This window comes from Pituophis catenifer, unplaced genomic scaffold, assembly GCF_029215685.1.
Source record: "Pituophis catenifer annectens isolate HBS135680 unplaced genomic scaffold, rPitCat1.0.hap2 SCAF_4, whole genome shotgun sequence".
Classification (NCBI taxonomy): Eukaryota; Metazoa; Chordata; class Lepidosauria; order Squamata; family Colubridae; genus Pituophis; species Pituophis catenifer.
The window spans coordinates 1,251,856-1,272,602 of record NW_027256884.1 but is presented as its reverse complement, the minus strand read 5'-3'; the positions used below and the strand labels follow the sequence as shown (position 1 = coordinate 1,272,602).

The following is a 20,747-nucleotide window of genomic DNA, read 5'->3' as shown; positions in this document are numbered from 1 at the left end:
CTGCCCAGCGAAAGGGAAGAGACTGAGTAATCCGCTCCTGCGCTTGCCTGCTGAAGAATACAGGATCACCGGGCTGGAAGGGCCCTCAGAGGTCTTCTAGTCTGACCCCCTGCTCAAGGCAGAAGCCTTAACACTATCCCATTGCAAATACGTAGACTGTCCAGTCTATTTTTTGAAAAGTTCCAACTTCTGGTGGCAAGCTGTTCCACTGGTTAATTATTGTTCTCCCTGTCAGGAAATCCCTCCTTAGTTTCTGGTGGCTTCTCTCCTTGGTTAGTTCCCATCCGTTGCTTCTCGTCCTGCCTTCTGGTGCTGCTTTGGGTAACAAAATTGTTGGTCTCTCCCCCCCAATTGATGTTGGGGGGGGGGTCAATCTATTTTGAGAGGTTGAAGGCGAAGGGAAACATTTAACCTGGTTTGCAACGCATCCAGGCGTGTCGCTGCAACCCGAGGAAGTCTCTTTCTTGACAAGCCCGGGCAGAGACCCGGGAATGACGTCACTGCACCACCACCCCCTTCCTAGCCCCCCCTTTTCTTCTCAGGCCTCCCATTGGTCAGCTCTCCGTGACGCCACCGAGGCGAGGGTTCCTCCTCTTGGCCCGGCAAGCCGCGCCTGCGCAGAAGGCAGCCAACGTCTCCGCGGAAGCGCCGCGCTCGTCTCCGACGGTGGGCGAGCATCCCGGCGCCGCCATGCAGAGCTCGAGCGCAGGTGCGAGGCGGGAGGGGAGCCGGGGCCTCTCCCCCTGCCTTTCCTCCGGGGGTTGGGAGGCTCCTCCATCCCTGACCCGGAGGGGCTGAAACAAAAAGCCTGGCTAAGAGGGGGTTGGACTAGATGACCTCCAAGGTCCCTTTCCGGACTCTGCCCTCCTATTGTCCTGTTTGTTACCCTGGTCCTGGTGACGCTGTTCTTCTGTGATTGTGTTCGTCTGTTACTTTGTTACTCTGTTTGCTACTTTGTTTTTCTCTTCTGCTCTCCTCTTTTTTTCCCCCCTTCTGTTCTTCTGCTGTTTGTTACTCTGTTATTCTGTTTTTCCGGTTATTGTGTTATCCTGTCATCCTGCTTGTTACTCTTTTTCATTTATTTATTTATTTATTTATTTATTTATTTATTGGTTCGATTTATATGCCGCCTTTCTCTGGAGACTCAGGGCGGCTTACAATGGGTTGAGCAATAGCCTTCCTACTTTTTGTATATACCTGCTTAGTAGGGCTTTCGCCCCCCCCCCAAGCGGTGTTCTTTTTTATACAAAGTCAGTTATTGCCCCCATAATCCGGGTCCTCATTTTACCTACCTCGGAAGGATGGAAGGCTGAGTCAACCTTGAGCCTGGGGAGATTCGAACTTGCAGTAATTGCAGGCAGTGGTGCTACTTAACAGTAGTACAGTAGAACAGTACCTTGGTAGTACAGTGGTCTAAAGCACCCTGTTATTAAGACCAGCTGCCTGCAATTACTGCAGGTTCGAATCTCGCCAGGCTCAAGGTTGACTCAGCCTTCCATCCTTCCGAGGTAGGTAAAATGAGGACCTGGATTGTGGGGGCAATAAGCTGACTTTGTATAAATATACAAAAGTATGAAGGCTATTACTTAACGCATTGTAAGCCGCCCTGAGTCTCCGGAGAAGGGCGGCATATAAATCTTTTTTTTTTAAAAAAAAAACAGCACTTTAGTCTGCTGCTGTTTTCCTGTTCTTCTGCTTGTTGATCTCTCGTTCTCTCTTTCTGCCCTTCTCTTACTCTGCCTCCCAGGAGGGACCTTTGTTCAGGACCTGGACAGGGCAGGCCTCCCTCCCTCTCGACCAGGAGGAGCCAGCGGCACAGCCAGCTGGTCCTTCCTCTCCTCCTGGCTGGACTGCACAAGGAAGGGCTCTGTTGCCCAGAGCTTCTGCCCTCGGGAGCCACGGGGGCACCCAGCGGCTTCAAGCCTGCTCAGTCCCAGCGGCTGCTTTTGAGTGGGTGGGGCCGGAGAGAAGGCACCCTCCAAACTGTTTTTAAGCCAGGATGGTTTTGCTCCCCCAGGGATGGACCAGCAGCTGGCTCAGCTTGTGGAAGACTTGACCACCTCTGGGGAACCACAGCTGGATCCAAAGAAGGTGAAAGCACTCAAGAACATCTGCAGGTAAGATATTTGTGGCTCGGGGTTCAGTGGTGGGGTCCTTGGTGCTTTCTGACCTTGGCGGTTTTCTCTCAGACCTTGCATGACCCAACTAGGTAACATCATCAGTGCTAGAAGGAGGCCCCTGCGTGTAGTCCCCTCCCTTAAAGATCCATCTCATCCTCTATCTCACCCTTTTTTTGAACTAGTGCCACCTGGCAGACGGTACAGGATAATAAAAACAAGGACAAATAGGCTGAAAAACAGCTTTTGTCCCAGGGCAGTAACTATATTGAATTTTATTGTATAGTGCAATATTAAATGCAATATCAGTTTAATTGTGTAGAATGTGAAGGATGTATGTTTGTGTTTTATTTTTATAGTTATAACATACACTAAAGATTTAATTTCGTTGTACGAGGTACAATGACAATAATGTAAACTTAACTTAAACTTAATTTCACTAAAATATTGAGTTATTGGAAATCATTTCTCTTTCTTGCAAAAAGAGCTTTAAAGAGTATCTTACATGTTGGACTTTTTACCCGGAGTTTGCAAATAGAGCTGCATAATTTGTAGGTGTTGGGTCAAGCATAATCCTAGATGTATTGATTTGGGAGCAATCTTAATTGTTTTAAGTAGAGTTGTTTTGAGTGAATATGTGCATCACTCAGTTGGATGGACTAATCTTGTTTGATCTAAAATAATCAACCACTGTCAGGTCTGGTTAGTATTTAGATGGGAGACTATCAGAAAAGGTGGCAGATGGGCACCCAAAGAATCCCGGAAGAAGAATCTGCAACTTTAAACTGTGTGGACTTCAAGTTCCAGAATTCCCCATGCTGGCTGGGGAATTCTGGGACTTGAAGTCCACACAGCTTATAATTTGTCAAAGTTGAGAAACATTCCTGTAGAGCGCATGCATTGAATTGCTGGCTCAGTCTGAAGTTTGTACTGTATTATATATGCCAAAGATGGGAGCCTTAAAGATTTTGACAAATAAAAAGACTTTAATTAGTGCACGGAGAGAAAGAGTTATGTTCCGGAATAAACAATGTGTGAATTAAATTTTTTGCATGCAGATATGTCTACAAGCAGTGGTCAAAAAATCAAGACAGTAGCTTCGTAGCTGCCGTGGAAGTGCCACTTGCTTTTGCTACACGTTGTGGGACAGTCCTGTTGCCAGCAGTCCTTGTTTATTGGCCGTTTGAAGTTGCAACAGCACTAAAAAAGTGACATGACCATTTTTCACAGTTAACGACCATTGTAAATCCCCACGGCCACGCAATCTGCATTCAGACGCTTGACAACTGCTTCATATTTATGACAGTTGCAGTATCCTTAGTGGTGCAGCGGACTAAGTGCTGTTAAGTAGCACTTAGCTGTCAGCTGCCTGCAATTAGTGCGAGTTCATATCTCAGCAGGCTCAAGGTTGACTCAGCCTTCCATCCTTCCGAGGTAGGTAAATTGAGGACCCGGATGGTGGGGGCAATTAGCTGACTTTGTAGAAACACCGCTTATGGGGGGCCAAAAGCCCTACTAAGCAGGTATATACAAAAGAATGAAGGTTATTGCTATAAGTGCATTATAAGCCGCCCTGAGTCTTCGGAGGAGGGCGGCATATAAATTGAACTAATAAATAATAAATAATAAATAAATAAATATCCCAGGGTCACGGGTTCCCCTTTTGTGACGTGTTGATAAGCAAAGTCAATGCAGAAGCCAGATTCACTTAGCAACCATATGACTAATTTAATGATGGCAGCGATTCACTTAACAAATGTGGCAAGAAAGGGCGTAAAATGGGGCAAAGCTCATTTCACAAAGGTCTCGCTTAGCAACATAAATTTTGGGCTCAACAGTGGTCGTAGATCGAGGACTGCCTGTGTTGTATTTCTCCAATGAGTCTGTGTCCCTTAATGACGTGCTTATCTGGCCACTGGCCTTCCTACAGGGGTTCTGATGAGCACATCAGCCATGTTTACCACCTGCTGATGTCCCAGTTAAACCAGGATCACGCCGAGATCCGCCTTTCAGCCTTTCAGATTGTGGATCAACTCTTCACTCGCTCACACCTCTTCCGAACGCTGCTCATTTCCAACTTCCAAGAATTCTTGGAGCTGACGGTGGAGACGGACTACGATCAGCCTCTCCCCCCACCCACTGACGTCGCCCAGAAGCTTAAAAAAGCCGCCATTAAATCTGTACAAGAATGGCATGAAAAGTACGGGGAAGCCTACAAGAAGCTTTCCTTGGGATATTTCTTCTTAAAACAGAACAAGAAGGTACTTGAATGCCTGCAGTTGATGGTTTGAGGCTTCAGGGCAGTGATTTCCAACCTGGGCCACTTTAAGATGTGGAGACTTCAACTCCCAGAATTCCCCAGCCAGCAAAGTAAAGCTGCCAGAGGAATTCTGGGAGTTTCAGTCCCCGCATCTTAATGTTGTCCAGGTTGAAAAACACTGCTCTTAAAGATGTTAGAGAACTAAGGATGATTACTTTCTTTAAAAATGGTTCTGACTTTGCCTGCAAGAAAATAAGACTTTGGTTTTGAATAAAAAGTCAGCCTTAGAATTAATGATCCCATTTTTGCAAGCTGGGAAGTCTTACTAAATGCTTAAATTTAGTTAAGAGTATGTGCATTGAGAAATTAACTCTTTAAACTGCATTGAATTTACCCTATTTTCTCCCTGCCTGTACCTTTTTCTCTATGTTGAAACAGAAAAGGTGGTCATTTTTAAACAAAACAATAATTAAGGAAAGGTAGGTCCCCAAATCCTATACAGCCTTTTCTGCTATGTAAAGACTGATATATTTTTTTTATTGTGGTTGGTCCCACAGGCAGCCAGATGTTCAGACTGGATTTGACATTTTTGTCTATATTAAATCCTTGCCAAAGACCAGGGAGAGGCAGATGTTATGGCTTGATAGCGTTAAAGGTATCGTGGCAAGGATGTAAGATGTTCTGAATAAAGCTGCCTTTTGTAATTGACTGATGGTGATTTTGTCAATGCCAGTGGTGTTCAAGTGATAATTCTAGGTGTTTAGGGATTACATCCAAGGTGCTATCTTTGCTTTCTTTTGCCTTAATATTTTAGTTTTGTGCCCTGCCCAGAGTCCACTGGATTTGGCAGCCAATAAGATTAAATAAATAAAATATTTAGATGAATTTATCCCTTTTTGGGCAACTTCTATAAACTCCTGGAGAACAGCTTTCATGCATTCTCTGATAGGCAGGGAGAGACTGAAAAAAAATAGGAGGAAATAATGTTTAGTGACGGATGTGCAGCACCAAAGAAAATGCTACACATCAGTCAACCCTTTTCACCAGCAATATTAACATTTTATAAATAACCAATATGGAACTGAATCCAGATTTTATCATGTGTAAATGAGACTTAATTTTCTCCTGTTCCTTTTTAGGTAGATTTTCAAGATGTGCATGCCAGAACATTAGCAGAAAGAAAAAGAGATGAAGAAAGGCAAAAACGATTGGATAATATTTACAAGGATAAAGCCCAAAAAGTGGAAAAGGAAATGAAAGGTGAGAGATGGGTGGCTTATTTTCCCCCCATTCTATTTCTGAGTGGCACTGCCACGTTCTTCCCTGGTATTGGTAGGTTTTATCCACAGGAGTGCTTCCACAGGACGGTTGCTGTCAATGATGACTTGTTCATAGATTGGGAGTCAGTAAGGATCTGTGTTAGACAGCTTGAGGAAAAATAAAATTATCACAGTAAAAGGTAAGAAAATTGAGCTGATGAAGGTCTAAAAACTTTCTAAGCTTGTGCCAATCTGTCTCTCTATCCCATCCACCAAGCCTCTTGGTCAAATGTTACATACGTTTTAAAATTCCCACCACACTGTCAAACTATCTAGAAAGGCAGTATTATCATCATCATTCTCATCTTCCCTATCCCCTATCTCCTTACCTTCTTATAACTTTGTTGCTTGTATCTTACGATTTATATTGTTTACTTGGTATCCTAGTACGATTTATGTGGATTGCTATCACTAAATGTTGTATCTAAAGTTTTATGATGATGGATTTAGGATAATGATCTATCACTATTGTTGTACGTAGACTGAGAGTTTCTGCACCGGAGACAAATTCCTTGTGTGTCTAATCACACTTGGCCAATAAAGAATTCTAATTCGAAAAGAGAGTAGCAATAGTTTTATTTTGTGCATGCCTATTAGTAAGCATTGGATGAATTGGTGGATGGATAGATGATAGATAGATAGATAAATAGTTTTTCACACAACTCTTGCAGCATCCCCAGGGACACGTGATCAAAATTCAGATGTTTGGCAATTGGCTTATATTTATGACAGTCGCAGCAGTGGCGTCACGTGATCCAGTCGCAGTCCTGGCGTCACGTGATCCAGTTTTGCAACCTCCTGACAAGCAAAGTCAGTGGGTTCGATTAACTTTGTGAACCTGAATCCAGGCTCACTTAACAATCATGTTACCAACTTGACAATTGCAATGATTCACTTAACAACTGAGGCATTAAAAAAAAGGTCGTAAAACGGGGCAGAACTCACTTAACAAATGTCTCGCTCAGCAACAGACCTTTGGGGCTCAATTGTGGTTGTAAGTTGAGGACTACCTGTACACCGAATTAATTGCTGAGTTTATGTTGGTGAGCGAATCCTTTTGAAGAGACGAGTGGGTCTCTTTTAGTATCCGCCTGCCCTAAATGTCCTGAATTTACTTGGCAGATACGTCTCCAGAAATCCAGTCTGTGCTGACCGAGCTGGAGAGTTGTTTTCAGCTGCTGGTTCCAGATCCTTTGGACTTCACCATGGATGAGGTTGAAACCGCAGATTGGAGGAGAGGCAACATGGGCCAAACAGCCCCCTGTTCTTCGGAAGAACAAGACCAGCAAGGAGCTTTCAGGGATCACGATCAACAGCCGTGCTGTAGCAAGGACCTCCCTGCCGTTTCTCGAGGGCCAAAAACTGATCGCCGAGACTCCGATGGAGAGACGGAGAAGGCCCGTGGTCCAGAAGATCCCTCAAAGCCCGAATCGTCTCCTCTCGGCGTTATGGGAGATGAGGATCCCGCAATGTTTCTTCGCAGCCACGGGCTCGGCTCTTACAAATACACCCTCAGTCTTGAAGTACCTTCAGGTACTTAAACCTATTTCATCCAGAAGTTGCTTCTTGCTCACGGGTGGCATTGAATATCGTCATTTCGCCGCAATAGAAAACCCACGCGAGTCATACGTTGCCAAACACTCACCGGGTACATTATTTTCAAGGACAGTGTTGAACCATTATTCTTGAAAATAATGAAACTGAGGAGAGAAGCAATAGATTAAAACATAGAACTAAGGAGAAACTTCCCAACAATGAGAACAATTAACCAGTGGAACAACTTGCCTCCAGAAGTTGTAAATGCTCCAACACTAGAGGTTTTTAAGAAGAGATAGGACATTTGTCTGAAATAGTATAGGGCTTTCCTGCCTGAGCAGGGGGTCGGACTAGAAGACCTCTGAGGTTCCTTCCAACACTCTTACTGTTTTTTACTGAATTTATCAGGGCTGGCTGTGTTTCTCTCTGTGTGTGTCCATTGTGTAGATAAAGTATATGTACATTGTATGTATGTATGTTTAGTGCATACACAGAGAGGGGGAGAGAAATACACAAGAATCCTGAGAGAAATTTGATCTTTTGACTTCCTTTGTTCCTGCTAGATGTGAAACTGAGCGAGAATGAAGACAATGCAGCCATCATAAATAACCTTTCGGATAGGTTTAAGCTCATAACGAATAAATATTTGCCATTGGTGCAGTCTTGGATTCAGGTAAGCCTTTTTTTATTAACTTAAGAATGAAGTTGGATCACTTTCATTCTGTAATTAGAGTGGTGCTGAGATCTTGGGGACCAAAGAGAAGAAGAGAAGGACCGGGGGTGACATGATAGCAGTCTTCCAATATTTGTGGGGTCAAGAGGGGGTCTACCTATTTTGCAAAGCACCTGAAGGCAAGACAAGAAACAATGGATGGAAAAGTAAGGTTCTACATTTTGGCAAGAAAAACAGGATGCACAGGTACAGTATATGTGGTACCTGGCTCAATAGCGGCGACTGTGAAAGGGATCTTAGAGTCCTAGCAGACAATCGCTTAAACAAGAGCCAGCCATGTGCAGCAGCTGCCAAAAAGGCCAACACAGTTCTGGGCTGCATAAACAGAGGGATAGAATCAAGACCACGTGAAGTGTTAATATCACTTTATAAGGCCTTGGTAAGGCCACACTTGGAATATTGCATTCAGTTTTGGTGGCCACGATGTAAAAAAGATATTGAGACTCAAGAAAGAGTGCAGAGAAGAGCACCAAAGATGATTAGGGGATTGGAGGCTAAAACATATGAAGAATGGTTGCAGGAACTGGGTATGTCTAGTTTAATGAAAAGAAGGACTAGGGGGAGATATGAGAGCAGTGTTCCGATATCTCAGAGGCTGCCCCAAAGAAGAGGGAGTCAAGCTATTCTCCAAAGCACCTGAGGGTAGGACAAGAAGCAACAGGTGGAAACTGATTAAGGAGGGAAGCAACTTAGAACTAGGGAGAAATTTCCTGACAGATAGAACAATTAATCAGTGAAACAACTTGCCTCCAAAGGTTGTGAATGTCCGACACTGGAAGTTTTTAAGAAGATGTTGGATAACCATTTGAAGTGATGTAGGATTTCCTGCTAAGCAGGGGGTTGGACTAGAAGACCTCTAAGGTCCCTTCCAACTCTGTTATTCTATGTCTAAAAGCTAACCAAGGAGAGAAGCAACCTGGAATTAAGGAGAAATCATGTTAGATTTTTTAGCTCCTTATTTTTCTCTGCATTCTTTTTGTCAATTTGAAATAATCAGATGGGCCAGCAGTAGTTAAGTGTTGCAAATTGCTATTAATTTTTTCTTGTGGTATATGAAATGCATAGGTCATCTTAGATGAACTAACTAATTTGTAGTTTGTAGTTATTCACCAGGGCTGGGATAAGCGACGATCGCCTGAGACAAGCCATTGACCTTAAAAATCGATTGGAGACGGCTTTGGAGAAGACTAAAAAAATGAACATTGATTTTAAAGAGAAGAAAAAGCGGGTGAGTTGAACCTGATATTTCTAATGCATATTAGGGTATCTTGAAACTGAAGTGACTGTATTTTCTTAATAGGCTATTTATTAATTCTTGCCAATAACGGGGAATATTTGTTGCTCAGGGTTGAAATGAGGGGTCCTTGATGCTTTCTGAGCTTGGTGGTTTTCTTGCAGACATTTCATGACCCAGCTAGGTGATCTCATCCGTGCTAGTAAGGAATGGGGTTTGCAGTCCTCTTCTTCCTCACCCTTCCTCCTCCTCCTCCTCCACTCCACAATCCCCACTCCCTCCTGAGGCACCGATGATGTTACCTAGTTCGGGTAAAGAAAAGTTTGCAAGAAAACAGCCAAATTCAGAAAGCACCAAAGGATCCCTTATTAATTCTTGGCTGGCTGGGGAATTCTGGGAGTTGAAGTCCACCTCTCTTAACAGATGTTGGGGTTGACCAACAGTGCTGTAATTGTCAGTTCTCCAGCTTTGTCGCCTTTGTAACACCCAAAGAGAAGTTTATTCTTTTCGGTTACACAAGCATGTTTAAATGCGTTCCCCATTATAAGCCACATTTTATTTTATTCTCTTTTATGACAATATTTACCGCAGCTTGATTTGATTACAGACCAGGTGGTACATCTTAAATAGCTCATGAAGTCCTCACATTCTCTAGTTTGCTAATGTACCGTATATTTTATTTGTTTTCTTGATTGTCTGGTGCTTTTTTCTGCTTGTCACGTTGACTGCTCATTGACCGTCGTAAACAGACAGTTTTCCTTTTACAGATTTTATTCTTGGAACTATGTTGGGTATTTTTACGTGTCATAAAATTAGCTCGTTGCTGGCAATAATTAGCTACCTGTGAAGCCTTTTTTCCATAACGTTTGCTTTGGATTTTTAATGTTCCATGTTAAAAATTACATTTTAAAAACCCCTTTTGTTTATAAACAAGCCAAGGATCTGCTTTCTTGCTCAGTGGCTGCAGGGAAAGTCATTTGGGTTTCCAATTTCACACTTCCTGCCAAGCTGTCGGTCGGCCGTTCTTGAACAAGATGGGTGATGGAGCCAACGAAGCTCGGATTAAAATGGAAGGCCTTGTTCACACATTTGTCTTCCCTGCGTGTGTGAGCATAGACATACTCAACCTCCCTTCTCGGTGTACAATATTGCAAAGTGTTGAGCCTTAAATGCATACAGAGAATCTCCCATGACACCATTAAGCCATGGAGGTCTGGACTATGGTAAAGGGTCTCCTGCTTGAACAGGGGGTTGGACTAGAGGACCTCCAAGGTCCCTTCCAACTCTTATCGTTCTGTTATTCTATTAATTAACCAACAGAACGGCTTCCCTCCAGAAATTGTGGGTGCTCCATCCCTGGAGGTTTTCAAGAAGAGACTGGACAGCTACTTGTCTGGAATAGTACAGGGTCTCCTGCTTGAGCAGAGGGCTGGACTAGAGGACCTCCAAGGTCCCCCCTCCTACCTCTCTTATTCTGTTAAACGCCTATACCCGCACCAGAGCTCCCTTGCTAACTTCCCAGCCCCAATCCTTCCCAGTCCTTCCAGGTCCTCACAACCTTGCAAAGCAGTGGTGGGTTCCTCCCGGTTCGGCCCGGTTCTCCCGAACTGGTAGCGGTGACGATATGATGTCACCGAACCAGTTCTGTCACCCCCTCACTCCCCGCGTTATTCTTTTATTTGGCCCCACCCCCAATCTATTGCTGCCTCCTGAGTCCCAGCTGATGGCTAGAGGGAAAAAAAATTGTTTAAACTCTTGCCGCGGGGCTTCAAAGGGCCGCCCTACAGCTGATCAGTGTTAAAAGCAAACAAATGAGTAGATCAGTGCCTGCAAAAATACATGAGTAGATCAGTGCCTGCAAAAAATAAATGGGTAGATCAGTACATCTCTGCAAGCAGTTAAAAGCCTGGTAGACTAGTACCTCTGCTAAATCCTAAATAATTGTCACATGACCATCAAGCCACGCCCACAAAATAAGCCACGCCCACAGAACCGGTAGTAAAAAAATGTTAGAACCCACCCCTGTTGCAAAGGGCGAAGAAGGCTGGGGCTGTGCTTGTTTTATTGGGCAGGCTGTTCCCCAGGGCACCTGCCGTTTCAGAGAGCTCAGGCTTCCTGCGACCTGCCAGGTGGCACAGCTTTGTCAGCGGTGCCCAGATTATGCCCACGCTGTCAGATCTGGCGGGGTGGCAAAAAAAATAAAAATAAATAAAAACCCCTGGGGAGAAACGTCCTCCAAATAATCTGGCTCCAAATAATCTGTGGGAGTTCAAAGGTGACAGCATCCAGAAGTCTTACCGGTAGTCCTCGACTTATAAAAATCCATTTAGTGACCGTTCAAAATTGCAATGGCACTGAAAAATGTGACATGATCTTTTTCACAGTTATGACCTTTGTGGCATCCCCAGTGTCACGTGATCAATATTCAGAGGTTTGGCCACTGATTCATACTTACGACCGTTGCTGCATCCCAAGGTCATCCAAAGTTACAGCAGCACTGGAAAAAGTTACGACCGTTGCAGCATCTCCAGGGTCACGTGATCAGATTTCAGATGCTTGGCTCATACTTACGACGGTGGCAGGGTGACGCAATCCCCTTTTGCGACCTTCTGATAAGTGAAGTCCACGTGGGAGCCAGATTAGTTTAACAACTGGGTTACTAACTTTATCAGCTGCAGCGATTCACTTAACAACAAGAAAGGTCATAAAACGGGGCAAACATCACTTAACGAATGTCTCACATAACAGCAGTAATTTTGGGCTCAGTTGTGGTCCTAAGTCGAGGACTACCTGGGAATCTGGGATGTTATGCAGGAATGACGAAGCGCCACAGCCTAAACAACGATGGGAGTTTGGGGAGATCTAATTGCTGTCGTTAGGCGTCCCATGGCCACGTAATCATCATTTGTGGCCTCTCACCAGCTTCCCATTGGCTTTGCTTGTCAGAAGCTGGCAGGGAAGGTCGCAAGTGGCGAATTGTGTGACCACAAGACAATGAAACGGTCACCATTACAAGCTGGTCTCTTGAGTACCCGAATTGCAATCTCGTAATTCTCTTAATTCTGCAACAGCCACAACTACGAGGACCTGTCATATGAGTCCCTCTTGTTCGGCCAGATGTAACTTTGAACAGTCACTAAACGAGTGGCCGTTAAGCGAGGGCTACCTGCCTCTGTTTCCCAGGTGAATATCTTTAAATTCAGGGCTTATATTTATCTAGGTGCGTTTTTCAATAGCCATTAGGGGGCGCTGTTTTCTTCATGCTGGGTATTTCTCTGCTGACATCATTACAAAATATTTCTCTTAAGTGAGATAATCTAAAATGACCAGAACTTGAAATGGGAGGGAAAAACCTTCTTTTCTAGACAGTTTCTAAATTTGCTATTGGCTAAACTTTTCCTCATTGTATGTGTACATCTCATTTGGTTAAAAGCACAAGTTTCCCATTAAGATCTACTAGAACCGGTCATATTGTTCTTTAAATATTGCAGACTAGCTATATTACGAGTAATAACATAAAGGGAATCTGTAGTACTCTAAATTAAAACTAGCAAATCTCTCCCGAGTTTTCTAGTGAACGTAAATTAAAAGTTTAAAATACTGACAAGCATAATGGACAAAGTTGGATCAAGTCGTTTTCATAGTCACTCAGTTTTCAGATAAAGACAAAAAAACCTGCATTCTATATTGTATGAACCATATTATATGAAATCAGCTGAAATTAACTTTAAGGACTCCACAGAATGTTGTCCTCTTAGATCAGTGTTTCTCAACCTTGGAAGCTTGAAGATGGGTGGACTTCAACTCCCAGAATCCTCCAGCCAGCTGGCTGGGGGATTCTGGGAGTTGAAGTCCACCCATCTTCAAGCTTCCAAGGTTGAGAAACACTGCCTTAGACTATAACTTGATAACGTTATACTTTTGTTTTAGATTCTGATATTTGAGAGGAGGAAAAAACCAACCAAGCTGAATCTCTTCTGTTGTTTCTTGAAAGTTGAACATTTCGGAAAAGGGAGGTTATCCTGAGCTGGAAATTCTTTATTTGTTCAAAATCAGTTGGCTAAAGAAATGGAAGCAAGCCATCACAACAGTCCTGCAAGGTGGCAAGATAGTATGAAATCCACTTGTAACAAAACACAACAAGCAGCCTCCGATGAAGCTGTAGGACTTCGTACTGAATTTTGGGCTCAGTTGTGGTCCTAAGTCGAGGACTACCTGGGAATCTGATGGCATGCAGGAATGACGAAGCCTAAACAACAATGGCAGTTTGGGTAGATCTAATTGCTGTCGTTAGGCATCCCGTGGCCAAGTAATCATCAATTTGTACTGAAGCAGGATTAAAGAGAATGCAAAAAATGATCCTGGTTTGCAAGTAGCAGAAGGATTGGGAGATCAGCCTTAGAAAAGTGAAAAGATGCAGAGATATCTTTATTTATTTAAACATTCAGCCAGTTTTTAATACCGTTTTACATTTCAATTAAACATTTAGCCTTAAATGATATTTGTGACCATCTAGAGGGCAGCCTCTGGCTGACTTTGAATTTTGGAAAGCAAAGCAAAAGTCGGGGCTTTGGATACGGCAGTTTGAAGAGTCTGTTACTTTACTGAAATAATACAGGCACTTCAGTTAGTAGCTGGAATTAATGGCCTCAAAGCAGCTTCTTGGGTTGCAATTACGAAGGGCTTTAATTTTAGTGAAGGACTTGCAAAGGGCCACCTGCTGTTCCACCGCTTATGTAATTCTCATAAATTGTGGAGGAATCTCATCGATACGAAACATGGACCCGTCTCTTTCGTGGCAAGATGGACGGGATGAAATGTGTTAGCTGCAAGAATAATTTAATGCCAAATGCATTAAGTAAAAAATGCATCTCTTTTACTTCCTTGCAGGAAAATGAGTTGCAGCCCAGCAACTCTCCAAATGCCCTTTGTCCTTTCAGTTCGCAAGGAAAGTTCTTTTATTTGGACTCGTGGTCCAAAATGCATTTTCATAACCGTTAGGTCATGCCAGTGTGTTACGTTTGGCAAACCTTGTATTTAAACTTTAAATTCAAGGCTAAAAAAAATTACATCTTAATAAGTAGTACTCCAGAGTTATGAACCCATCCTTTGGTAGAGATTTTCCAGTTGGGAGATTCCAGTTCAGAGTTAGGTGGCCTTTAAAAGCAAATAGACACCCTTTGTGGCTCAGCTATTCTTCTTGTTTTCTAAGAAAAAATTATGAGGCTTTTTGTCTAGGTTCAGATGCCAGAGTTGACTAGGGGAAGGGAATCCATTCATTCATTCTCCATATTTCTCAACCTCTCATCCCCTTCAGAGTTATTCAGTCCCAAATATTTCCACATCTATTCCAGGCTGAAACTCTGAAATAACATTCCAGATCCATTTGGACTGTGTGACAGCATTATGTATGTTATGTAAGCAGTCCTTGACATATGACCACAGTTGAGTCCAAAACTTCTGTTGCTAAGCCAGAGACGTTTGTTAAGTGAGTTTTGCCTCATTTTACAGCTTTTCTTGCCTTGGTTATTAAGTGAATCACTGCAGGTATTCAAGTTAATGAATCTGGCTTCCTTATTGTCTTTGCTCGTCAGACGGTCGCAAAAGGGAATCACGTGATCCCAGGACACTGCGGACCGTCATAAATATGAGCCAGTTGCCAAATGTCTAAATTTTGATCATGTGACACATGGAGGCTGCAATGGTCGTAAGTGTGAAAAATGGTCATAAGTCCATTTTTTCAGTGCCCTTATAACTTTAAACGGTCACTAAATGAATTGTTGTAAGTCTTAATCCAATTAAATGCATTGGCTGATCAGAGAGCTCATTCCATAATCTGCTGGTTTGGAAAAAAGAGAAAAATGGACACTAGTTAGTGCCTGATTTATATGGCATTAACATTTTATTTAAAAGTTCCCGAATTGACAGAGTTATAAAAATCTGCATCCCAATGAAGAATCTTGGCAGTCCTTCTAATTGTCAGTCGATTCCAAAGATTTTTATACTCGGCTAAACGACCACCGGGTAGCATGTGGCTTTTACAAGCCATGCCTTCCCTTCCTTCAAGGTAATTGGACTCTATTTGACATCGTGGCGAAGTTCAAAACGTGCTCGTATCAGTTGCTTCCATTCCAAACATGGTAGGTAGGTAGGTAGATAGGTAGATAGGGCAGAATGAGAGAAAGAGAGAGAGAATGAGAGAGAGAATAAAGAGAGAAGGAATGAGAGAGAGAGAGAGGGAATGAGAGAGAGAGAATAGAGAGAGAGAGAGCAATTCCTTGGCCAAAAATCCTCTTAAGAGTGGGGGTGGGGAGAAATCCCTGTGAGTAGATGCGTGTGAGATATTGGTGTGGTAGAATAATTTGCAAGATCTTCTGGTGAGGATATTAGCATATAAATAGCAGGTGCAGTGACGGCCACCACAGTTGAGTACGCTTAATTTTTAGTTTATAAGAGAGAATGGGTTTTTAAATGCATAGTCATCAAGCCTGCTGAAAGACAAATGAAGTTTAGAGTTCACTTATGAGAGGATTACCTCACATTAGCGGAAAAAGATCACAACTCAACTCTGGGCCCTACTTACCCTCACGCCTGAATGGAAGAGGTTTCTTGAGGGAAGGGAAGAAGAGGTTGGTTGCCCACATGGTAAGCCACAGAGTGGCTAGTATTTTTCAGAAATTCAGAGTCTGAACTAATAACTTTGGCTTCCTTTTTTCAGTTTTTCCCCTACGGATGTGTCTGTAGTTGTGGGTGACCGCCATTGAGTCGTCGTTGACTCCTGGCAACTCCCTGTAATTTTCTTAGTAAGGGTTCAGAAGTGGCTTACCATTGCCTCCTTCCTAGGGCTGAGAGAGAATGACTGGCCCAAAGTTACCCAGCTGGCTGTGTGCCTAAGATGGGACTAGAACTCAGAGTCTCCCAGTTTCTACCCTGCTGCTTAACCACTAAACCAAACTGGCTCCTAGGTAGGTAGCTAGGTAGGTGATATACCGTATATATCTATATATCTATATCTATATCTATATCTATATCTATATATATATATATATATATATATATAGAGAGAGAGAGAGAGAGAGAGACAGACAGATAGAGATAGATAGAGAGAGAGAGAGAGAGAGAGAGAGAGAGAGAGAGAGAGATAGAGATAGTTAGATAGAAATAGATAGATAGAGATAGATATACAGATGATAGATAGATAGATAGATAGATAGATAGATAGATAGATAGATAAAATGTTTTTATATGACTCACTGAAGTGAAATGGAAACCCTGCTTGTCTTTTGATGATGATCTCAGTCCAAAACATTGCAAGATGAAAAAGAGGTATAGATTTAAACTTTGGGGTTCGTGCATGCAAGGACCCTATTTGATGTCAGTTTGCGTACATGGCTTCCTTGAAACCAAGTTGTCAAATTCTCTTGAGTTGATCGTCTTGTTACTATACCTTTGAGGGTGCACTGCATTCAAACGGCACACTTTTATGTCCACAAGAGTCAGAAGTAGAGTTTTGCGTTGGAGCAAAGCATGTTTTGAACTAGAAAAGAGAGCTTCAAACATTGCAAGTCTAATTAACACAATTCTGCTGGTTTTCTGGCTATAAAAAAGAGTGTTATTTCAATAAGTAGTTTTTAAATGAAAAGAAGAGGGGAAAATGTGAATGATGGAATGATCCCCAGTTCTGATGGTTCGCTCTTAAGGTGTCTTCTTCCCACTCATTGCCATTTATAGTCAATTATCTTTACAAATAAAGAGGGGAAGGCAGCTTGCTTAAAATAATAAGAATGCTAATATCTTTATTTGGGAACCGAGGGATTAATGCTAAGGCGTTAATTTTCTTTCTTTCTTTTTACCGCAAATGAGAACTTAATAAAGAAGTTATTTGACGAATCCAAGGGTGCAGACAATAAGCATAATATTTTATGAAAATGACCCTCATATTTAAAACCTGGCATTATATGTTATGCATTGTAGCACCAAGTCCACATCTACCTTTTGGGAAATTAAAACCCATAAATTCTGTTTAGTGTTTGATATGCACTGTACTAGCTGAAAGCAATCATCGCCCCTAAAACCTTGGTGGCTTTTCACCTTTCATAAATTCCTGGCTAGATCCTATACAAAAAATAATTTTCAGCTCCGTGGCTCATTGTTATTCAAACGTGATTGATTGTCGTCATTTGCTCCGCGAGGAAGTTAAGTGCTCCTGTCATTTCCAAAGAGTATAATTGGGACGTTTTACAGGTCAGTGGAAGTGACAGGCTCGGCTTTTGATTAGTGTTGGACTGATAACAAATATTACAGTTTCCCATGATTAATGCTTTCTATAGTGGCTAAATGTGCACTTCATGGATTGTGCCTAAACAGAGTGAATTTGCATCTTATTATTCCGCTCTCCGGCAGAAAACCTTTGTGCCTCTTTGACTGTAAGTGTGCAGGAATGTTGTCACCCCAGTTTCGTCTTACACACGTCCTTTCTTGGGGATTAACTGGGAGAGCGGTCTTTGTGAGCCTGAATTCTCCCCGGGGACTCTGTTAAACCATAACTGGGAAGTTTCAGCAAACTTTTAAACTCCGTTTTAACTCTTCTTCCAGTTTAACCTCGTATTAAATCATCTTTAATATTAAATCATAGTTTTTTCCCCATGCCTTCACTCTGCTGAACATCTAACTCCCGCCGTAGGACTGTATCATCTTTCCTACTACCTTATCCTATTGGCATCTTATGATTTTTCACTCATTTGTATCCAGTGATTTATGATTGTAGCTTATGATTTATCATCTATGACTCATCACTTTGCTGTTGTTTGTATGTACACTGAGAGTTTCTGCACCGGAGACAAATTCTTTGTGTGTCCCATCACACTTGGCCAATAAAGAATATTCCAATTCTAATTTCAACTATTCAGAGGACTATTTAAGGAAATCCGCCTCTTGTCTTTCAGTTCCAACTCAGAAGCACTCAAGATATTTCACTTTTTTTCTCCATGTGTGCCACCAAACTCTTTCTAATTTTTTCATCTTCTTCCCTGGAACTCAAGTTTACACCAGTCCTATCCAGTTTAGCATCCTAAAAAATATCAAGATCAAGAACCAAAAGTTACATTTCCCGTTCCCTTTCCTCAGTTTCCCTGTTCACAAACACAGGGATAAAGTTCAAAAGAAGGAAAGGATTTGGGGATTTGTATACCCCATCAGCCACTTGCAGGAAGCATTCAGTGGTGTATTAGCATTAAATTCAAAAGCCGACCAATTCTCCTTGGCCAAAGATAGGCTGACAAGGACAGGAAGGCCCTTCGTAAGCAAGTTAAACCGTTTCCTTCCAGTTCACCAAGTTAAATAGGCCTCTCTGCCTTTTTCAAGCTAACAGCGAATTTCTGCTGAAGGGTTATTGGATCCGGTTCAATGTTTTAGAAAATAGAACCATAAGTGACATAATCAACAGGCTTTCTCCCTCCCCCCTCTTTTTTTTTTTTTTTTAAGTTTTAAGTGCACTTTGCAAAAACACATCCTGCAAACTTCTCGTCGTTAGGGATCACTGGTGCAATTGCATTCCTGAAAAGAAATTGCACAGGAAGATCAGATTTAAAACTGGGGGGCCCAAATGCAGGACTTCTTAAAAAGTTCCCTAAACTCTATTCTGAAGTTAAACTCCAAGAAAAGTTAAATGGACTTTTTTTGTTTTAAAGGGCAATTTCTAGGCATATACAATATGTTAAGGGACACTATAGTATTAGCTATTATAAATATGTCTTTTTTTTTTTAACTTTTATGGAGTTTCTCAGTCATCCAGGTCATGGTTTCAAGACGCAGCTGGACTTTCTGGTTTTTCTTCGAAGACGTTTCGCTTCTCATCCAGCTCTGAAGAACTGAAGAAGCTTCTTGGATGAGAAGCGAAACGTCTTCAAAGAAAAAGAAAGTCCAGTTGCCTCTTGAAAAAAGCACCGTTGGGAGGCCTTTTTTTACTTATTGTGGGAGAGCTTCCCCCCCCATCCACCCCAGAATGTAACTATGGTAAAGAGATTTGGCAGTTCATAAAAGAAGCAATAACGAGTATAAAATTTATGAATCAGTTAACTTTTAACGTGCAATTTACTTTATCTATTTACAGTATGCCTCTGTAATTTCAGTAATTTCTTGAGTCCAAAGGTGTTATTAGGTTCTGGGGAAATAGGACGTTGGCTGTAATTCTTTCTCACACGCCTGCCACGAGGAGAATGAGTAAAACATCACACAATCATGTGAAGGTTTGGGGTTTTTAGCACTAGTTTTTCAATTGTTGTTCTTGTTCCTTGAGAAAAGCAAAGGTTTTGCTGCATTTCCTTCAAAAACAAACTTTTAAAAAGACTGGAGTGAGGGAAGAAGGGTCACTCTTCTCTTGATATACTTGGCAAAAGGGTTTTAACAGCCAGTGTTATTGTTTATTAAATTTATATGCCACCCCTCCTACTCTGAAAAGCAACCCTATTCAATTAAACCTAAAATATCTCATTAAAACCTGAGCCTGAGTGGCATAGGAGGCTAATGCCTCCTACTAAGGCAGCATTTAACATCCAGCTGCCTGCAATTACTGCGAGTTCAATTCTCACCAGGCTCAAGGTCGACTCAGCCTTCCATCCTTTCTAAGGTGGGTAAAATGAGGACCCGGTTTGTGGGAGCAATAAGCTGACTTTGTATAAAATATACAAAAGTATGAAGGCTATTGCTTAACGCATTGTAAGCCGCCCTGAGTCTCCGGAGAAGGGCGGCATATAAAAATAAACAAAAATAAAATTAAAAAAATAAAATTAAAACACATAAAATATGGCAACACTTTCATTTTCCCTGATATATTTTTCATCCCCTCCCGTGTGAAATGGGCTGACACATTGTGGTGCCTTTTCGTACACAGGTCGTCCTCGAACTTACGACCCACAATTGAGCCCAAAATTTCCATTGCTAAACAAGACAGTTGTTAAGTGAGTTTTGCCCCATTTTACATCCTTTCTTGCCACAGTGGTTAAGTGAATCGCGGCAGTGGATAAATTAGTCACACCGTTGTTAAGTGAATCTGATTTCCCCGTGGACTTGGCTTGTCCGAAGGCCGCAAAAGGGGATCCCGTGATCCTGGGACACTGCAGCCGTCATAAGGAGAAGCCAACAAAAAATAAATACTAAATACTTTTTGGGTGTAATAACACAATCATTGTCTTTGTGGGTTCTGCTAGCACAGTGTTTCTCAACCTTGGAAGCTTGAAGATGGGTGGACTTCAACTCCCAGAATCCCCCAGCCACTGTGCTAGATGGACAGTTAGATTCTTTTTTTCCCCATGGCATCTTGAACGTTTTTAACTCTTTATCCTAGATGAAAAGTCAAGATGAGGATGAGGATGAAGATGATTTTGTGGAGGTGCCTGAGAAAGAGGGCTTCGAACCACGCATCCCCGATCATCTTCGGGAAGAATACGGTGAGTTTGTCCAGCTGTGAAGGCTTCAACGTTGTTTTTTTGTGGCCGGCTTCAACTTACGACTATCATTGAGTCCAGAATTGACGTTGCTCAGTGAGACC

At 42.3% G+C, this 20,747-nt stretch overlaps 1 protein-coding gene across 1 annotated transcript in view; it reads left to right on the top strand.

The window, feature by feature from the left end:
* The first annotated feature begins 636 nt into the window (after positions 1-636).
* Positions 637-20,747, top strand: part of UVSSA (UV stimulated scaffold protein A) — a 46,561-nt gene continuing 26,450 nt past the window's right edge. Inside the window, exons 1-8 of the mRNA XM_070943419.1 lie at positions 637-709; positions 2,018-2,117; positions 4,048-4,378; positions 5,517-5,637; positions 6,819-7,229; positions 7,796-7,905; positions 9,068-9,193; positions 20,544-20,646. Of these exons, the coding sequence (XP_070799520.1) occupies positions 691-709; positions 2,018-2,117; positions 4,048-4,378; positions 5,517-5,637; positions 6,819-7,229; positions 7,796-7,905; positions 9,068-9,193; positions 20,544-20,646 (1,321 nt within the window). The 5' untranslated portion in view covers positions 637-690. The remainder of the gene's footprint in view (positions 710-2,017; positions 2,118-4,047; positions 4,379-5,516; positions 5,638-6,818; positions 7,230-7,795; positions 7,906-9,067; positions 9,194-20,543; positions 20,647-20,747) is intronic.